The sequence below is a fragment of the Hemicordylus capensis genome, chromosome 8 (genome assembly GCF_027244095.1).
Source record: "Hemicordylus capensis ecotype Gifberg chromosome 8, rHemCap1.1.pri, whole genome shotgun sequence".
Taxonomy (NCBI): domain Eukaryota; kingdom Metazoa; phylum Chordata; class Lepidosauria; order Squamata; family Cordylidae; genus Hemicordylus; species Hemicordylus capensis.
The window spans coordinates 2,707,627-2,725,037 of record NC_069664.1 but is presented as its reverse complement, the minus strand read 5'-3'; the positions used below and the strand labels follow the sequence as shown (position 1 = coordinate 2,725,037).

Below are 17,411 nucleotides of genomic sequence, written 5' to 3'. Positions count from 1 at the left end.
ATGCACACTTTATTGGCTCTTACCAAGAATGTAATACTCTAATGAAGGCTATTGGGTATCTGGGACCAAGAGTGGTGATGTATCGGGGAGTTAATGGAATCCAACTCTGCGACTGTGTAAAAAGTTGGATTCGTTTGGACCAGAAGTTGGAGTGAATTATTGGCCGTGATGGAAATGTGGGGATTGTTATGAGACTTTTATCTTCCCAGGGAAAATAGGATTTCTAGCTTTAAAACGCCCAGATGGGACGGCTGCTCTTGTGGAATGAAAACAAAACTAGTCCAACAGTAATCATTGCAAGGAACAATAATGGGGGAAACAAAAGGGAAAAATAAATCTGCATTTGCAGGAAAGGGAGATAACCAGCTCTGTAGCCTTGATTTCTGGGAATATAATGTGGATGTGGACCCTTGGAAATTCAAAGGTATTCTCTTAAAGCAGGGGTGGCCAGCTTTTGTACTTTATGGTGGGTGGCACAGCACTATTATGCAGCAGACCAGGGGTGGGCAAACTTGGCTCCCCAGCTGTTGTTGAACTACAACTCCCATCATCCCCAGCCACAGGGGATGGTTTAGAGCCTAGGAGTATCTTGCAAGGCAAATCTACCCTTTCATGAGTGGTCAGTTTCCAGAAATCTGTCAACACCATCTGGCAGGAAAGGCTTCAGAGTCAGGCCTGGAGAAGGCTTAGCAAGGAAGCTAGAAGGGAGATGCTCTAAGACAGTGTTTCTCAACGTGTGGGTGCCCAGATGTTATTGGACTTCAATTCCCATAATCCCCAGCTCCAGTGGCCTTTGGTTAGGAATTATGGGAGTTGAAGTCCAGTTACATCTGGGGACCCACACGTTGAGAATCCCTGCTCTAAGAGCAGCTCAGCCTGAGCAAGGAGGCCAGTTGGAAGCATGACAGGGTCAAATGGGATACTCTTGGCTACCCATGGTGCTTGATCTGTGCTAGGCTGAAGCCTGCAGAATTTCCCCCTTTCCTGTCTACTGTAGTAGACTGTAGATAGTACTGCTGCTGAAATCATGCTCCCTCTTTTGCTTGCAAGCTGGAATGTGGGGAGCTGCCTGATACCGAGTCAGACTCTTGGTCCATCCAGCTCAACATTGTCTACTCTGACTGGTAGCAGCTCTCCAAAAGGGGTCTTTCCCAGCCCTACCTGGAGATGCAGACAGGGATTGAACCAGTGTTCCCTCTAACTGGGATTCCCAGATGTTGTGGACTACAACTCCCAGAATCTCCAAGCAAAAGTCATTGCAGCTGGGGATTCTGGGAGTCGTAGTCCACAACGTCTGGGAATCCCTGTTAGAGGGAACACTGGATTGAACCCGGGACCTTCTGCTTGCAAGTCTGCCAGTGAGCTGCAGCCTCATTCCAGTGTAAGGGGGAAGATCTTCCAGTGTTCACCCATCCAAATGGGAACCAAGGGGACCATGCTTAGCCAAGGGGACCATCCATGCTGGCTACCACAAGGCCAGCTCTCCTCCCCTGAAGATGCAGGAAACAAGGCATCTGAGCACCAGCAGTGGCAGAGTCCCTGGGCCAAGAAGACCTTGCTAATGAAGCACACGTGTCTAGGAGAGCCAGGGAATTCCAAACGAAATCCAGACGAGAAATGAGACACCAACATGTGGAATATCTTTCTCTCCTACACCATGGGCACATATATTCTTGCCAGTTAAATTGCAGGCAAACGTCTTAACCACAACGTGATTATTATTGGCTAGGGCTGTCAGTGGCTGGATCAAATTGGTTTGGGGAAGGAGCAGGCTGTTTGCCAGCTCTGTTTTGAAAGGAAATTCCATCCCGAGAATGGCACGAAATGCATGCAATGGATGGCATCTTTCATCTGCTTGAATCATTGATGACTCTTCGTCCTCTTGTTCAAGGCCAACCGATCTCGCGACTTGGGTGCGACTGTATACTGTGTGGGTGTGAAAGACTTCAATGAAACGCAGGTAACGGAGTCCATGTTTGTTGTTGTTGTTGTTGTTACATTTTATATCCTGCTCTTCCTCCAAGGAGCCCAGATCGGTATACTACATAATTAAGTTTGTACCTGTGAAGTAGGTTAGGCTGAGAGAGAAGTGACTGGCCCAGAGTCACCCAGCTAGTATCATGGCTGAATGGGGATTTGAACTCGGGTCTCCCCGGTCCTAGTCGAGCACTCTAACCACTACACCACGCTGTTATAGTTGAGTTGTTGTAGAATAGTCGGGATGCCTTGAATATGGCATTTGGTCACCTTCAGATACATTTGTTTTGTGGAGAGCAGCTAGTAAGAGGTTCCAGTTTCTAAAGAAAGCACCATTCAGTATGATAAACCAGGACACAGAAAGGCACTTGGGATTGGCCTGAGACCAACTCATGCCTTCAGCTTTTGCATACTTAATTTTTCATGGCCTGAGTAGCCCTTTTCACATCTTTGACATGTGATCTGCATACATGATTAATTTTAAGACAATTATTTGCACATGCAGAGCTGTTTATATTTGGGTTTATAACAGCCTCCTGGTGGCTGTTGCTGGTAGGGACGTGCATAAAACTGGAACGAATCAATTTGAATGGATCTCCACTTTATTCAATGGTCTTGAATTCGATTCGAATTTGAATCGATGCGTTCCAATTTCGTGCACATCCTTAGTTGCCGGTGTGACTTGTTGTGAGCCTTTCTGGGGACAGGGAGGAAGCTTATTCTTGTGCTGTGTGAACCTCTATACACAGGGTTCTCAAACTTGGATCTCCAGTTGTTGCTGGACTACTGTCATCCTTTGGCTGTTGTGGCTGGGGATCATGGGAGTTGTAATCCAGCAACATCTAGGGACCTAGGTTTGAGAATCCCTGCCTTAGACCATTGTTCCTTGACTGAAGTTTTGTGTCAAGACTTCCTTGTTTTCTGGCTTGCTTCTCATGTCTGTCTCTGCTACATTACCAGTTGGCTCGGATAGCTGACAGCAAGGATCACGTCTTCCCTGTGAATGATGGCTTTGAAGCTCTCCAGGGGATCATAGACTCTGTAAGTATTACTTACCACTGCATTCATTTTATGTCTTTGTAAAAAAATAAATTAAATAAAACAGCACTGTTGGTGCCAAAAGCTTCATTTATCAGCATTCTGTCATCTGAGGGCGCCTTCTCTTGGAGACTGTAGTAGCAGAGGCTTACGTGAAGGGCTGGGAAAGGGTGTGAACCGGATGGTGATGGGTGTGAGATATTTGGGATGCGTTTGGCAGAAGCAACGAAGGAAGATGCTTTTATAGGCGGCCTGGGGATGCCGCAGATATTTGCCGTTCCCCACTCCCAGTGTGTAATGTGCTGTTGTGCATTTAGTGATCCAGAAAGGCTGCAGGGTTGCAATTTCTGTGGGTCTTCTGTGGGCTGTGGGGCTGGCAGGTACGCACACGCAGCCAGAGGCTTAATTGTGCAAGGCTGTCTGGGCGTCTTAGCAATCATGCTGCTTGTGCTCACGCCATCCTACACAATAACCAGCAACGATGCAGCGCCATGGCCTGAGCTTTTCACAGTGCCTGTGCTGAGGAGGTCTGTGGTATGCTTGCACATGCACAGTGTAGGTTTGTGCATTGATCAGCTGACGTGGCTTGCTTGTTCAGTTTCATTGCTGAACCTGAAGTCGCCCTTGGCTTCAAGTGAGACTAAGGTAAGCGGAACAAAGAACAGCACCTTGGAGTTCTATGTCAGCAGTATAGTTAGATGCTATCCAGGCTGCACAGGTGACAAGTAAAGATGAATGACTCCCAATACAGGACCTTCTCAGAGATGATTTCCACCCTACCTAGGACTGTGCCTGGAGTATTATTGTGACTGTAGCGTAGACATCTGTGCTGCTTCTCTGCCCCTCACACTGCTGGGAGGAGAAATTAATGACCATATCAGGAGATGTTGCTTTTTTTTTAATGCTGGCTCCTCTCTGGCCATAGACACTTAACCCCTCTTTAAGGTGGATTTACTCTCAAAGGGTCCGGGAGACTCCTGTTCCAATAAACATGGGTCACCCAGTTTCACCAATCAATCTCTATTATGGTCATAGACCAGCATAAAGTATAAGGGTGATTACATGTTAAAAGTGAGAGTAGATAAAAATGATTACATATAAAATGGGACATATTAATACTAAAAGGACTAAAAATAATAAAAATCGTAGATAATACTCCAAAAGCATGAGGGCCTAAAAGCCGGAGAAGTAATAAAAACATATGAAAGGCATAAAAGGGCGGCGGGGGGTAAAAATGGACGTAAAAAGGTTAAAAGCAATGAGAAGACAGAAATATATGAAAGCCTGAGTAACAAAACTGGAAAACAGCCAGATTAAAGGTTATAAGGAACAGTAAAAAAGGGAGGCGCATGAGCAATTGTAGGGCCCGCCCAGAGTCACCAAGGGTCAGATTAAGGCTGATAGGACTCACTGCCTGTCATCCGCCGACGAATGCTGATCGCAGCCGCACGGTACCTGGTGACGCTATATGTGATGACGGGCTTAAAGTCAGAGAGTAGCAAGGAGCTGCAGAATTGGCTCGGACGACCTGGATACTTGCTTAGCAATGGAAGGATGAGGGAGGTGTGAATGTCGCTATAGAACAAGCAGTGGAGAAGGACATGCTCAGTAGTTACGATCTGCCCTGAGCCACAGGGGCATAGTCGCTCTGCAAATGGAGTCCTTCTGTAACGGCCTTCCAGCACTGCTGAAGGGAGGCCATGACAGCGAGCCAGAGTGAATACCCTTCTGTGCTTTGGGACCTCCAGTTGGTTGAAGTCTGCTGCTGGAGAGGCAGAGTAGCTAAGCCCATCACTGATATGAAATTTTGGGACCCTGCTGAGATCGGTTTGGTGCTCAATGTCTCTAATGTGCTGCTTGATGTTTGCTTTTGCCTGGTCATAGTCCATGTTGAGCAAGGTCAAGGGGGAAAGGCCCAGAGTAGCTATTTTTGTGAATCCAGCTAGATTGGTAATCATCGTGTAGGGTTAGGTGGGCAAGACCAATTGGGCAGAAGGATAGTCTGAGCCAATCACAAAGAATGGCCATCCACACCCTGGCCTCCAGCTTGATCAGAGCTGTCTCCAGGTGCAGAGTGGCATTGGAGACGCATCTCGGTACTTGGAGTGCTGCCTTCAGGAATTTAGATTGTACAAGTTCCAGAGTCACAATGTTGAGGAAGGGGCCCCATTGAGCACCATAGAGGAGCTGAGCTAGCGACTTGGCTGTGACCAGTTCAAGAGCCGCGGTTACATAACGGCCTCCTCTTGTCTGCAGGAATTTGAGAATGGCAGAGGAGCTTCTCTGGGCATTTAAAGCCACGTGTTCCCCATAAGTTTTCCTAGAGCCGCCAGAATGAAAAACTACTCCCAAGTATTTGAAGAGTGCAACGTGCTCAATCTTATGCCCCTCAATCCGCCAAGAGTGGATCTTGGGCCTCTTGGCAAAGGCCATGATTTTAGTTTTGTGATAATTGATTTCCAGTCAGTCCTCCCTCCAGTGCAGCATCGGGGCCCTCCGTGCTCTTCTACGGCCAATGGGGGTCCTTGAGAGGATGGCTGCATCATCCGCTTATGACAGAATGGCAGCGTGTCTCCCAGCGAGCTTTGGAGGGTGGAAATCTGGGTTGCTGAGCTGGCCCACCATAGAGTTAATGTAGAAATTGAAGAGGAGTGGGGCCAGAATGCATCCTTGGGGTTACCCAGTTTGGATATTCAGCAAGGAGGGGATAAATGAACCCAAGTTGCTTTGCATCTGATCTTTCCCTGGATGCCATCATCATTGCATATGAAATATAACGTGAAATATAATAGCCCACAAAAGAGGCCACAACTTCCTCTTTTACATTTTTTCTCGCAATGCAGCAAATTGGGTTGCAGCCCTTTTTCTAGCTTTCCGGACTTTTCTTCCAACCTGGATTGAACTGTGTGCCAAATTATGCTGGACCATCAGGTGTTGTGAGAGTCTGAAAGAGATTTGGTTCTCAGGCTACGCTCCCTTTGCAGCTGCTCTTAATAGGTTCCAGAAGCACTTCTGTCTCCGCACAGAGTCTGTGCGACTCTGTCTGTAGGTTTGATGAATCAAAGATTTCAGGCTTGGGCAGCTTAATTTAGCCGTGGCCTCAAGGTTGGTTGGCTGGTGCTGCTGAACCTATTGGGAGCAGTTGGGGCAGAGAAAGGTTACTCTGAAGCTGTAGAAAAAGTCACACAATGTAGAGGTGGAGTCGAGGTAGGAGAGAAGAGTTGTTAGATGGCAAGGAATAAGTGTGTGTCTGTGTGTGTTTGTCAGGGACACCACTGGGGGTGGCCCATGGGGCTTAGGCCCCATTGAATGACTCATGGGGCTCAGGTGGGAGACCCATGGGGAGATGCTTGGGGCTCAGGTGGCTCAGGCCCCACTGAATGACTCGGAGCCTTGAATCTCATCAACTGCCTCCTCCTTGAAAGGCGGATGGGCAATCCCCTCTGTTTCTGCTCCAGCAGCAATGAGCGCCTCTCATCTCTGTCCTTCCCAAAACTTGCTGTGTTGGGGACAAAACAGACCTGTAGCTCCCAGTGTCGCACTTGCTGCCTCCAGTTTCCCTTCCCAGGAGTCAGAAGCCATTATTCTGGGTGTGGGGGAGCACGGCTGATCTTAATTCTCAAAAGTGGGGACCCAGGGACCAGATCTCTTAAGTACCAAGCAGTGTTTCTGGGGTGTGTATATTATTTATTTATGTATTTATTTGAGTTCTATACCACCCTTCCAAAAATAGCTCAGGGCGGTTTACACAGAAAAATAATAAATAAAATAAAATAAAATAAATTTAAAAAATGGATTCCTGTCCCAAAATTGCTCACAATCTAAAAAGAAACGTAAGATAGACGCCAACAGCATTCACCGGAAGTACTGTGCTGGGGATGGATAGGGCCAGTTACTCTCCCCCTGCTCAATCAAGAGAATCACCACGTTAAAAGGTGCCTCTTTGCCCAGTTAGCAGGTGAGAGTGTGAGAGGGAGATAACCACTAAAGCATCAAACAAGCACATGCTAAATGCATATGCTGGGAAGGAGGTGTTTTTAATTTTCCCCAATAGCGGCTTATATTTTTCTGGACCACTAAAATGGAAGCGCACACATTCTAATTATTGTACAACCAGCCTTAAATTGGAAGATGGGTGGGCATGGGCGTGGAGCCAAATTGGCTTGGGACAGTAGGTCAAGGTATGCCTAATGTTTTTGGAAGCAGCTTGGCTTGCTTTCTGAGCAAGTCCAGCACGAACCGCTCCCTCTCAGCCTCAGATGCAATATGTTCTCATAAGTGCATAGGACAAGCGCCCTTCCCACCTCTGGCAGCTGTGTGCACACTTTCAGTCATGTGTGAGTTAAAAGGTAGGTAGGAGGAGGGGAAAGGGATGGTGCGTGAGGCGAGCCCAGGCTCTGGCAAGTCCTCCTACCGTAGTCATGTGCTGAGTAAAAGCGCTGGGTAGGATGCCACCCTTGGAGCCTGTGCTCGCCTCCCACACAAGCACCTTCCCTTCCTTTGACTTAGAACTCGCACCCGACTGAAAATCGGGAGCAGGCACAGCTCCCAACGGTGGGCAGGACAAGCATTCACGGTAGTGAGAACAGCCCTAATGCTTTCTTAGCCGAGGTTCTCAGTGGTCAAAGGCCTTTGTGGCTGGAAACGATGGAAGCTGTAGGCCAGTTTGAGGGCCCCTGAATTATTGGAGCAACTCCAAAGCACTCTATAGATGCTAAATATTATTAGTTTTAGTGCCCGGTACTTGGCAAGCCTCCTGTCTTGCACGGGTGGCAAAATGCAGAATGTTATCGAGGCCTCCGTGGGCCAGCAGACGTGGTTCGTGAGTTGCGGTTGGCTGGCAGATCACAAGGCACACAAGCCCATTTCACTGGAATCACGATAGAGACATGTATGCTTCTTTCTCCCCAGAATAAGGTCTGGAGTAAGATTTGTTTCCTCTGAGGTTGTCAGCTTGTTGTGATGCTTGGGCTGTGTAAATTCAATTAAGTGGCAGCTGCAAGTAATCGGCAACAGATTTTGTTATGCTGTGACTCACTTGAGGGATGGACGACTGGTTCGTAGATGCAGACTGAAGGTCGCTGGCAGACCCCAAGCAAGCGAAACCGTTGCCATTTTCTAAACTTCCACATCCTGTTTGCTAAACATTTCTTTTCTGTTTTGTTTGTGTGATTTATTGGGCCTTGTATGTCTTAGGGCAGGTAGCACCAAAATCACACCGGGAGATAAAAACATCCCCCTACTTATCGCTTTCCACCAGGTTGCCTGCCCAGACAGAAGGGTTTCCTGCTCTTCTGGAATATGCCAGGCTAAGGCTATGGTGAGCTCTAGGGGAGGGGAGTTCCACAGATAGGATGCTGCTGGCTGCTGCCCCAAATGTCCTTTGCAACCTCCCTGCAAGCATAGTGACAGTCTTACTAGATGTGATGTGGGATTACCATGACTGGAAATTCCAGTGTCACTTTCTCTTTCAAAAAGCCGCCAGTGCAGATTTGAACCCGTTTGGTGGAGGGGTGGTGGTTATCCCTTTGCTCCTGCACGGATCCTTTGATTTGAATCACTCCCCAGAACTGCTGTTCGCTGAAGGGGAAAACTTGTGCCTGTGAGTTTCCCCCTCTGTGGGTAATAGTAGCTTCAGGAGGATGATTTGAACTGTAGGGGAAAGAGTTCTTAAGCAGTGTCAGGTGGCCCTAAACCAAATTGCCGTGGAGGCTAGTGCTCAGTGGTAGCACAGATGCTTTGCATGTAGCATGTCCCAGGTCCAAGCCCTGGAATGGGGAAAATCCCAGTCTGAAACCCTGGGGGGCTGCTGTGGGTCAGTGCAGGCAATATGGAGCTTGCTGGACCAAGGGTCTGGCTTGGTATGAGGGAGCTCCACATGTTCAAAATGGGGTCCTCTGTTGCTGCTTTAAGAAAAAGACAGTGGCAGGCAACCAGACCAGCACATGTGCAACGAACACAAAAGCGCCCCTGCACGAAGGCCATGTCGCCGAGCTCACACTCCATCTCTCGTCCGTCGTGCGCAAGCATTGTGCTCGCCTAGCAAGCGAGCTGATAGCTTGGCCTCATTCCCTGCAGCATGCATGGACCGAGGAAGAGGTTTCACAGCAGGTGGTGCTCCACAGATTGTGCAAGTGCACCTTTGTGGCACCAGGGCACACTAGTCTGGAATGCATGCCCCCGACTTGGCGGGATGAGCTCGCGCAACATCCTTGCACCCGTGCCGCGTTGGTCTGGGTGTCAGGTCAGCCATGGGGCGTTCTAAGAGCAGAACCTCTGCACCCTGTCCAGTTGTCCCTAAGAGACTTGCTGTGGACTAGGAAGGCTGCCTCCTCTCATGTTTCCAGGCCTTGATTGTTGGGAATCTATTTTAAAAATAACAGAAAAATGTTCAGGACCTTAACAATAGCCCATGGTGGAAAGCACACTACCCCTGAAGGTGTGCATTTCACATATCTCAGAGCTAGACAGTGTCTGCTCCAGCTTGACTGTTTCCTTCTTCTTCTGCCACAACAGTTTTCTGCTTCAGGCAAATGGATCATGAGCAGAACCTGCAGCTTTTGTGTGCCACCATGAACCTCCTTAACGAGGGCTAGAGCCATGCGATGGCATGCAAAACTGCCATAGTTCCCTTTGCCTCCCAACTCAAAGTGAACTCTTAATCTCTGAATTACACAATCCACACTTAAACATTTGAATTTAGTGGTTTGCTTACACATTTAAAATTACTCATTGTGTTTATTGTGTCCCAAATGAATGGTTTCTTCTTTCCTTCCAATTTTCCACTCTTCTTTGTTCATCACATTTCTGTAACTACTGTACTCTTTTTTTCTTTTCTTTTTTCTTTTGCTTACTTCTATCTCTGGCAGTTCCTGCTTACTTCTGGATGCCTCTGCTGCTCTCTTCCAAATTTCACCTCTACTCCTAGAGTGTTGGGTAGAAGAATCTGGTTTTCTTCCTTCTTGGATATACATCCCAAGGACTCTTTTTCAAGTATCTGTGGAGACTATTTAAGCGGATATAGTTCCATCTGCATGTTGTACAGGCAGGTATACAAGGCAGACGGAGGGGTAATGCCCATAAAGTTAATGGGGGTCTCTCCCCCCCTCCGCCTTGGAAACACAGTTTGTCACAGATGTCTTTGTTTAAGACTTGGTTACAATTATCCAACTCAAGATATCTACTAAATGTTTCTGGCTTCAAAGAATGAACACTGGATTGGCTTAAATGCTGTTTTTCTAATGATCTGGTGCTGCAAAGTGCTGACCCTGTGAAAGTCTGGAAATGTGTCTGAGACAACTCTCAGAACTTCTTTATAAAATTGCACTCAAACAAGATATAACTGAAGTAGGGTAACTTGGTTGGTCTTTTATTGTTGTGAAATGAAATGGATGTTATGTGGCACTTCCGTCATATCAATAGATAGCTGTTTGGCTGGTTCAGATGATATGTTTGCTGTCCCTTCTTGAACATGTGGAAGAGTCTGGGTGCACAGGCATGCGCCCCCCCCCCCAAATCTGGCACACTGTTTCACTTTTGCCTAATTGTTCTTTAAAGGCATATTTCATCCATGCATGGAGGGGCAGTTCAGAAAAGCCTTCCCCTGCACAACTAGGGAGCAGAAGGATGGCACACCTTGTGTGGGGAAGACATTCACGTCCATTCCAGCTCCCTTTATGTGTTTGAAAGATGCATTGTCCAAATCAGCCGGTAATGAAGCAACCGCAGACATAGTTCACACACTCAGAATATTCTCCCGTGAAGTATCTCTGCAGGGCTGTGCAAAAAGTGATGTACGACTCTTCTCCATGACCTCCCCCTGCCCCCCGCCCACAAGATTTCTTTTCCCCTTTTTGTGTGCAAAAGTGTGCAGTTGGGGCCTCCATGCATAGGGCATTGGCATGGAACCAGCTCATGTGCTTCGTTCTCCAGCAGTGAATGTTATGAACCAGGGCTTAGAGCAAAAGACCAACTCAACTGATTAAGCATGAAGTTAACAGGCAGTGCTGACTGAAGCATAAACCGGAGTTTCCCAAATTGGGTTCCTCCAGATGTTGTTGAACTACAACTCACAACATCCCCAACCACAATTTATTGATGATGGGAGATGTAGTATTTGGGGGACCACAGGTTGGGAACCTCCATACTAAATTAAAAAAAAATAAAGCATTTGTTGCCTATTTTGGGTACCCCAGAATGTGCTCGCTGAGGTGGCTACTCCCAGCCTGTCCATCTCTCTTCCCCCGATGAGCATTGCCATGGCTCATGCTTCTCACACCCAGACCAGGGATGACATTTCTGGACTGACAACATGAACATTCTCACGAAAGAGCTTTCAGTTTGAAATTTGGTGTGGGGGGGGGAGGAGAGGAATGGTCCCCCTGAAACGTCCATCTCCAACTTAGTTTTTGTTACTGTCTTCTGTTTCACAGTATGCTGTTCCTGGTGGCTGTCTCTTACAATTTTTTTTAGCTCAGAAGTACCCTCAGCATCTGTGTTATACAAGCAAACAAGAGCTATATAACCTGGGTGTTATAGCTGTGGGTACCCAGAAGTTGGTGGATTACAACTCCTATCATCCTCAGCTGCAAGGGCATTTTGGCCATTGTGGTTTGGGATGTTGGGAGTTGTAGTCCAACAGCAGCTAGGGACCCAAGGTTAAGAATCCCTGATTTTATTTATTTGTTTATCAATTGTATTTCTGTAAGGTAACAAACATCTCTAGGTGGTCTACAAATTTTTTTAAAAAAACAGCAAATATTAAAACAGTATAAAACAATTAACAATCACAAAATTAATGAAACAAGACCACAGATGAAAAACACATTAGATTAAAAAAAATAAATCAGTTAAAAGCCTGAGAAAACAGGTATGTCTTGAGAGTCTTCCTGAAAACAGACAGAGAAGGGGATGCTCTTATTTCGACCAGCTTTCAGTTGGGCACCTGAATCAAGGTAGCTGTTTATAGCCAGGTAGGTCAGGTTACCAGTTTAACACAATCATAGGGGAAATCTGGAATCCCACAATATACCAACAGTCCTTGTTTACCAGACACTGTCCCTGTTTCTTTCCCTGCTGTATCACTGTCCCTGGGTTTTTTTTGCCTTTTGGAGGAGATGTTGCAAATACCTTTAAGTAATCCTTTCATTTCAGACCCGTGTTCTTTAAATTAACTGACATAGGAAGCTGCCTTCTACTGAGTCAGACCTTTGGTCCATCTAGCTCTGTATTGTCTACAGCAACTCTACACAGACTGGCAGCAGCTTCTCCAAGGTCGCAGGCAGGAGTCTTCCAAGGAGGGGAACTTGGAACTTTCTGCATGTAGGTGCTCTGTCCAGAGCAGGCCCATCCTCTTAGGGGAAGATCTTCCCATGCTCACAAGTAGTCTCCCATCCAAATGCAAACCAAGGCAGTCCCTGTTTAGCAAAGGGGGCAATTCATGCTTGCTACCACGAGACCAGCTCTCCCCTGACTTTGGGTGCCTGTGCGTATCTTGGCATGTGTACCTGGGTGCAGACAGCTGTGCCGTATGAGTGCTCTGCTTCCCCTGCCCTATAACCATCCTTCACCATAACACAGATACTGAATGCAATTTTAAGCTGCAGATGGCCCATCTCACGAGCGATCTGGATATATTTAACATTCTCAAGTTAAAAAAAGAAAGCAGCTGTAGTCACTTGACTAACCCACCATTCTTCAGAAGCCAGCTATGGCAGAGTAAACAATACTGTGTGTATGGCAGATGTGTAATGGGCAGGGACCCCCACAGAGTAATCCATGGCACAAGGAGAGGAGTATATAAGAGGGATCCCAGGTACATAGGAAACTTCCATATACTAAGTCAGACCATTGGTCTATCGAGCTCAGTATTGTCTTCACAGACTGGCAGCGGCTTCTCTAAGGTTTCAGGCAGGAATCTCTCTCAGCCCTCTCTTGGAGATGCTGCCAGGGAGGGAACTTGAAACCTTCTGCTCTTAACAGAGTGGCCCCATTATCCCCTGAGGGGAATCTCCTCCAGTCCTCACCCTTCTAGTCGCCCATTCAAATGCAACCAGGGCAGACCCTGCTTAGCTATGGGGACAAGTCATGCTTGCTACGACAAGACCAGCTCTCCTCCCTGTGAGAGTCTCCTGCCTAAAACCTTGGAGAGCTGCTGCCAGTCAGTGTAGACAAAACAAGATTCAACAATGATCTGACTCTGTGTCAGGCAACTTCCTATATTTCCTATGACCAACACATAAACAAATCTGATTATCTCCAGGATGTAAATAGTCTTAAATCTGAATGTGAGAAATATCCTCACACTTTTTATTCTCTTTATTCTGTGACTTCTAGATTTTGAAGAAATCATGTATTGAAATACTGGCTGCAAAACCTTCTAGTATCTGTGCAGGAGGTGAGTTTAAACTGGATTCTTCCAGTGCTTATTGCTTTATATTCTTGAGCTCCTTTCTTGATCCCTGAGGGAAGACAGATGCTGGAATCTGCCATCATTTTGCTTTCCTTGGGAAAACTTCCAGATGGAACTTGGCACAAAAATCCCAGAAAATTCCATTTGTTTTATGTCTGCTTCTATGAAGTGATCTTGATTTGATCTATATTAGGAATGTTTTTCAGACTTTTCATTTAGGCTACAAAATCTAACTAGTAGTTCTAAGTGGAGCCTGCTTTCTGTTTCTTTTAGTATGGTGGTGCTTACCTAGGACTCCCTCCCCATGTGCTATGTATGTGATTTGTATCACCTGACTGTTAGAATATGGGTTGTAAAGGGGTGTTGCCTGTACTCTGTGTTTCAAGATGGCGGACTGGCAAAAAAGACTCCCTTATTGGGGTCCCCAAGCCCCACCCTTCTATGTGCTGTGAACTTGGTTTGGATCAGTTACAAAGGAGTGCAACACATATTTTGAGTGGCTGCCATTTTGAACCGATATAACAGATTGTAGAAGGGTGACTCCAGAGAAGGAGCAAGAGTGGCAAGTGCCCCCCACTGCCCCCTAGAAGTGTCTTGCCTATCTACTGCCCACATTCTTATATGCGAGACCCAGCTTGCCCACCCTTATGTGCCCACCCCCTCATTTTTTTCTAATGCTACCACTGAGATCAGAAAAGAAAAGTTGGAGTCCCCTTGGCTGTCCTCCCATGGGCTGTGAATTTGGCTTGTACTGGATTGTAAATGCAAAATTTATTAGAGGGGGACATACACAGTGATCTCAAAAGCCTTTTTTCCTTTGTAAGGGCAAGCAAGCTAGAAAATCTCCAATCCATCATTCTAAGATTTAAAGATATCAATTTGTTGAACATTTTTGCAAGAGAGACACTTTTTTTAAATTCCCTCCCCCAAGGGGATGTGTAATCTCTTAACCCATATTTCCCAAGTTTTGAACATCCAGAATGACTTCCAAATCCCAGTCTTGCGAGACAAGATCAGAAGTGGGCTCCAGGCTCACATGCCCCATCCCTTCCCCCTCTCCCTGTGGAGAAGTCAACTGAACCGTGAGATTTTGCTTGGAGCATTCCTACCCCTGTGTGCATGACCCCGAGGACACGTGAGGGGTGCAAGCAGGCTTGCGGATATCCCCTTCTGCCTGCACATTATGGGGAAGGGTGGATCCTGCTGTACATCTTTAAAAACCCAAAGTGAAAAAGGTCCTTCCTCAGGGTATGGTAATGTGATGCTACCTCGTGAGTTTGTTTGTAGAGAACTAATTTGCAACATGGGCATTGAAGGAGAAAAGTCACTGGTGACTTGGATTGGCCACATGAAGAGCCACAGTGCACCGCTCGTGTTTTCATGTGTCTCCTTAGACCAAGGGTGGCCAACCGTTGCAGTAGAGGAGCAGAGCAGAAGTTTGTGGGATTCCTGGGCAGGAGCAAGGGGAACCGTGGCCCTTGTAGCATAGAGTAAGGCCTGCTCCCCTGCCTCGTGAAAGGGCTTAGAGCTTAGGTGGGCTTACCATAATTTATGCTACTGAAGTTAGGTTATAGGTCTAGGCTTCATAGGTGTAGATGGGAGTTCATAGTCTACATTGGTAGATTATGGTTCCAGCATGCCTGGAACCATGGATTTCTTCACACAGCAGACTTTACCACGGGTTTTCTACAAGGCTTTACTTCAAACTTGAAGTTGTCCCAAAAAACCAATGCAGAAAGTGGATTTTTGTACCCCAGATATAAATCAGGCTACACTCTAACGTGCAGTGAAAAACCAGAATTGGGTGTGAAGTGCTCCTCCCCGATAGCTCGTAGGGACTTCGGGGTGAATCTGCACACCCTCTATTCCAATATGAGCTAAAAACACCCATGCCTGTGTTTTTTACTTCTTGTTTATTTCAAATACTAAGTAACACAACTAAAATTCATATATATACAAATTTTTAAAAGAATGAAAGAAAAATACACAAATGAAATACATCCCCTCCCTCCTAATCTTCATATTTAAAATAAACTATTTATTTCAGTATAAAAAATAAATTTTACTTATTTATTTATTTATGTTTTATATCCCACTCTTCCTCCAAGGAGCCCAGAGGAGCCCAGTACAACATACTTTGGTTTCTCCTCACAACAACCCTGTGAAGTAGGTTAGGCTGAGAGAGAAGTGACTGGCCCAGAGTAACCAAGTATCATAGCTGAATGGGGATTTGAACTCGGGTCTCCTCGGTCCTAGTCCAGCACTCTAACCAGTAAGTTAGAAAAAGCCACCTTCTTTTAAAAATATAATCTTCCAATTTCATATAATACATTAAAATTAGACCAAATTGCAAAAAAAAAATAAAAATAAATCCTCTTCCTTTCCACTTTTTGAGGGGGGGAAACTTGTTCAAACTGTGCTAAAGAACACACATCCATAATCCACAACTGTCTGTCAGGAGTGAGCTTGTCCTTCCAATGTTGGCAATTCCCCATGCCATATCAAGAATCCATTGTTCTTGATATATAGACAAGTTCCATACTTTGGGGATATACTCGAAATGGGACATGGACATCTTTAACCATGTTTAATATTAAATACTGATAGACACCACTGGGCAAGGTGTGGGTGCCTAGCTGAAGCAGACAGTGGTAAATGAATGCCCAGGAACGAGGCAGGAGATTCTCGTGAAAAAGAGGTAGTGGTGGTGTGCTCTGCCCTGGCTAAAAATCCACAGGGAACTGGACATCAGTGAGTTGCCTCAAGAGGCCCCCTCAGAGGTATATGATGTCCCTCAGCCATCATAAAAACAATGTCCAAACATTTCAAACTTGTGTCCTCACAAAACTCATTGGTCCCCACAAGATGGTCCTCACAAATCTTAATTCTGAATCTGGGCCTATAGACTATGAAAGCCTCTGATAGTGGCCGGTCTACCAAGCTAGGACTCCACCAACCATCAGCCAGTCACCTATTTTAGTTACCTAATATATGAAGTTAATAATGAGGAATTCTCACACACAAAATTAATTCCTTAGTCAACTAGATGTAATACTGTAAAGACACTAAACTCTAGCAATTCTCTACCTTTCAACACACAGTTGATCCAGCACCAGCACCGTTGATCTAAGAGGACACATTAATATTTATGAACTTTTTTTTATTCTTCCATATAACAAAGTCTACATAGGTTAACAAAAATATGTCTCTTATCACATCACATCTCTTATATGCTTAAATTTGTACCTCTTAGCTGAGAGAGTTTCACATTTTGGTCCAACAGGGATGTGCCTAAAAACAAGTTGCAAAACAGAAGTCAGAAAATTATCTAGTGTCTAAATTTATTTAATTAATTTATTATTTAGTGTCTAAACCAAATGGCCCTCCTGACCCCCCTTGGATTGGAAATCTCAGGTTCCATGAAAATGCGAGCCTCCGAGGTGGAGATAAGAAAGATGGGTTGTCTTAAATAGTTAAACTTGAGTACGAGGTCTTTAGTTTGAATGAACCGGTCGAAACGGGCATTGACAGTTCTCGCAATAGCCTCTTAAATAAGTAGCCTTTAAATAAATAATAGTCTTTAAATATATATTGATTCATGTCTGCTTAAAGGAGCAAGCTGGAAATCAGTCACCTGGCTGGCTGAGGCCCACCTGCAAGCAGTAAGGATGCATCATGGTGACTGTTACAAGATAAGGTTGATGGTTGAGGTGATGCTAATTAAAAACTCAGTCAGTTGTCTGATGCAACGATCCAGGATTGCTTATGGTATCCTTAGTGTGCTGAACACAATGCAGTTTTTTGTGGTTGTGCTTTTACCAAATCACTGGCTAAATGTTTGCATTTAAAGAAAAAATTAATCCCCACAGACTAAAGATTGTGAGTGGATCTTGGCATCTGCCCTAATCAGTTTTGGCTTCTTTATCGGGGTTCCAGTTTGCTTGTTTTAACATATAAACAACCCACAAGAGAGAGGAGGCAGGGC

At 45.8% G+C, this 17,411-nt stretch overlaps 1 protein-coding gene across 2 annotated transcripts in view; it reads left to right on the top strand.

Annotated features, from left to right (window-relative positions):
* ANTXR1 (ANTXR cell adhesion molecule 1) overlaps positions 1-17,411 on the top strand; it is a 158,098-nt gene that overhangs the window by 31,420 nt on the left and 109,267 nt on the right. For both annotated transcript variants that reach the window (XM_053270047.1, XM_053270045.1), the window contains exons 7-9: positions 1,892-1,960; positions 2,938-3,018; positions 13,351-13,411. In XM_053270047.1, coding sequence (XP_053126022.1) covers positions 1,892-1,960; positions 2,938-3,018; positions 13,351-13,411 — 211 coding nt within the window. The remainder of the gene's footprint in view (positions 1-1,891; positions 1,961-2,937; positions 3,019-13,350; positions 13,412-17,411) is intronic.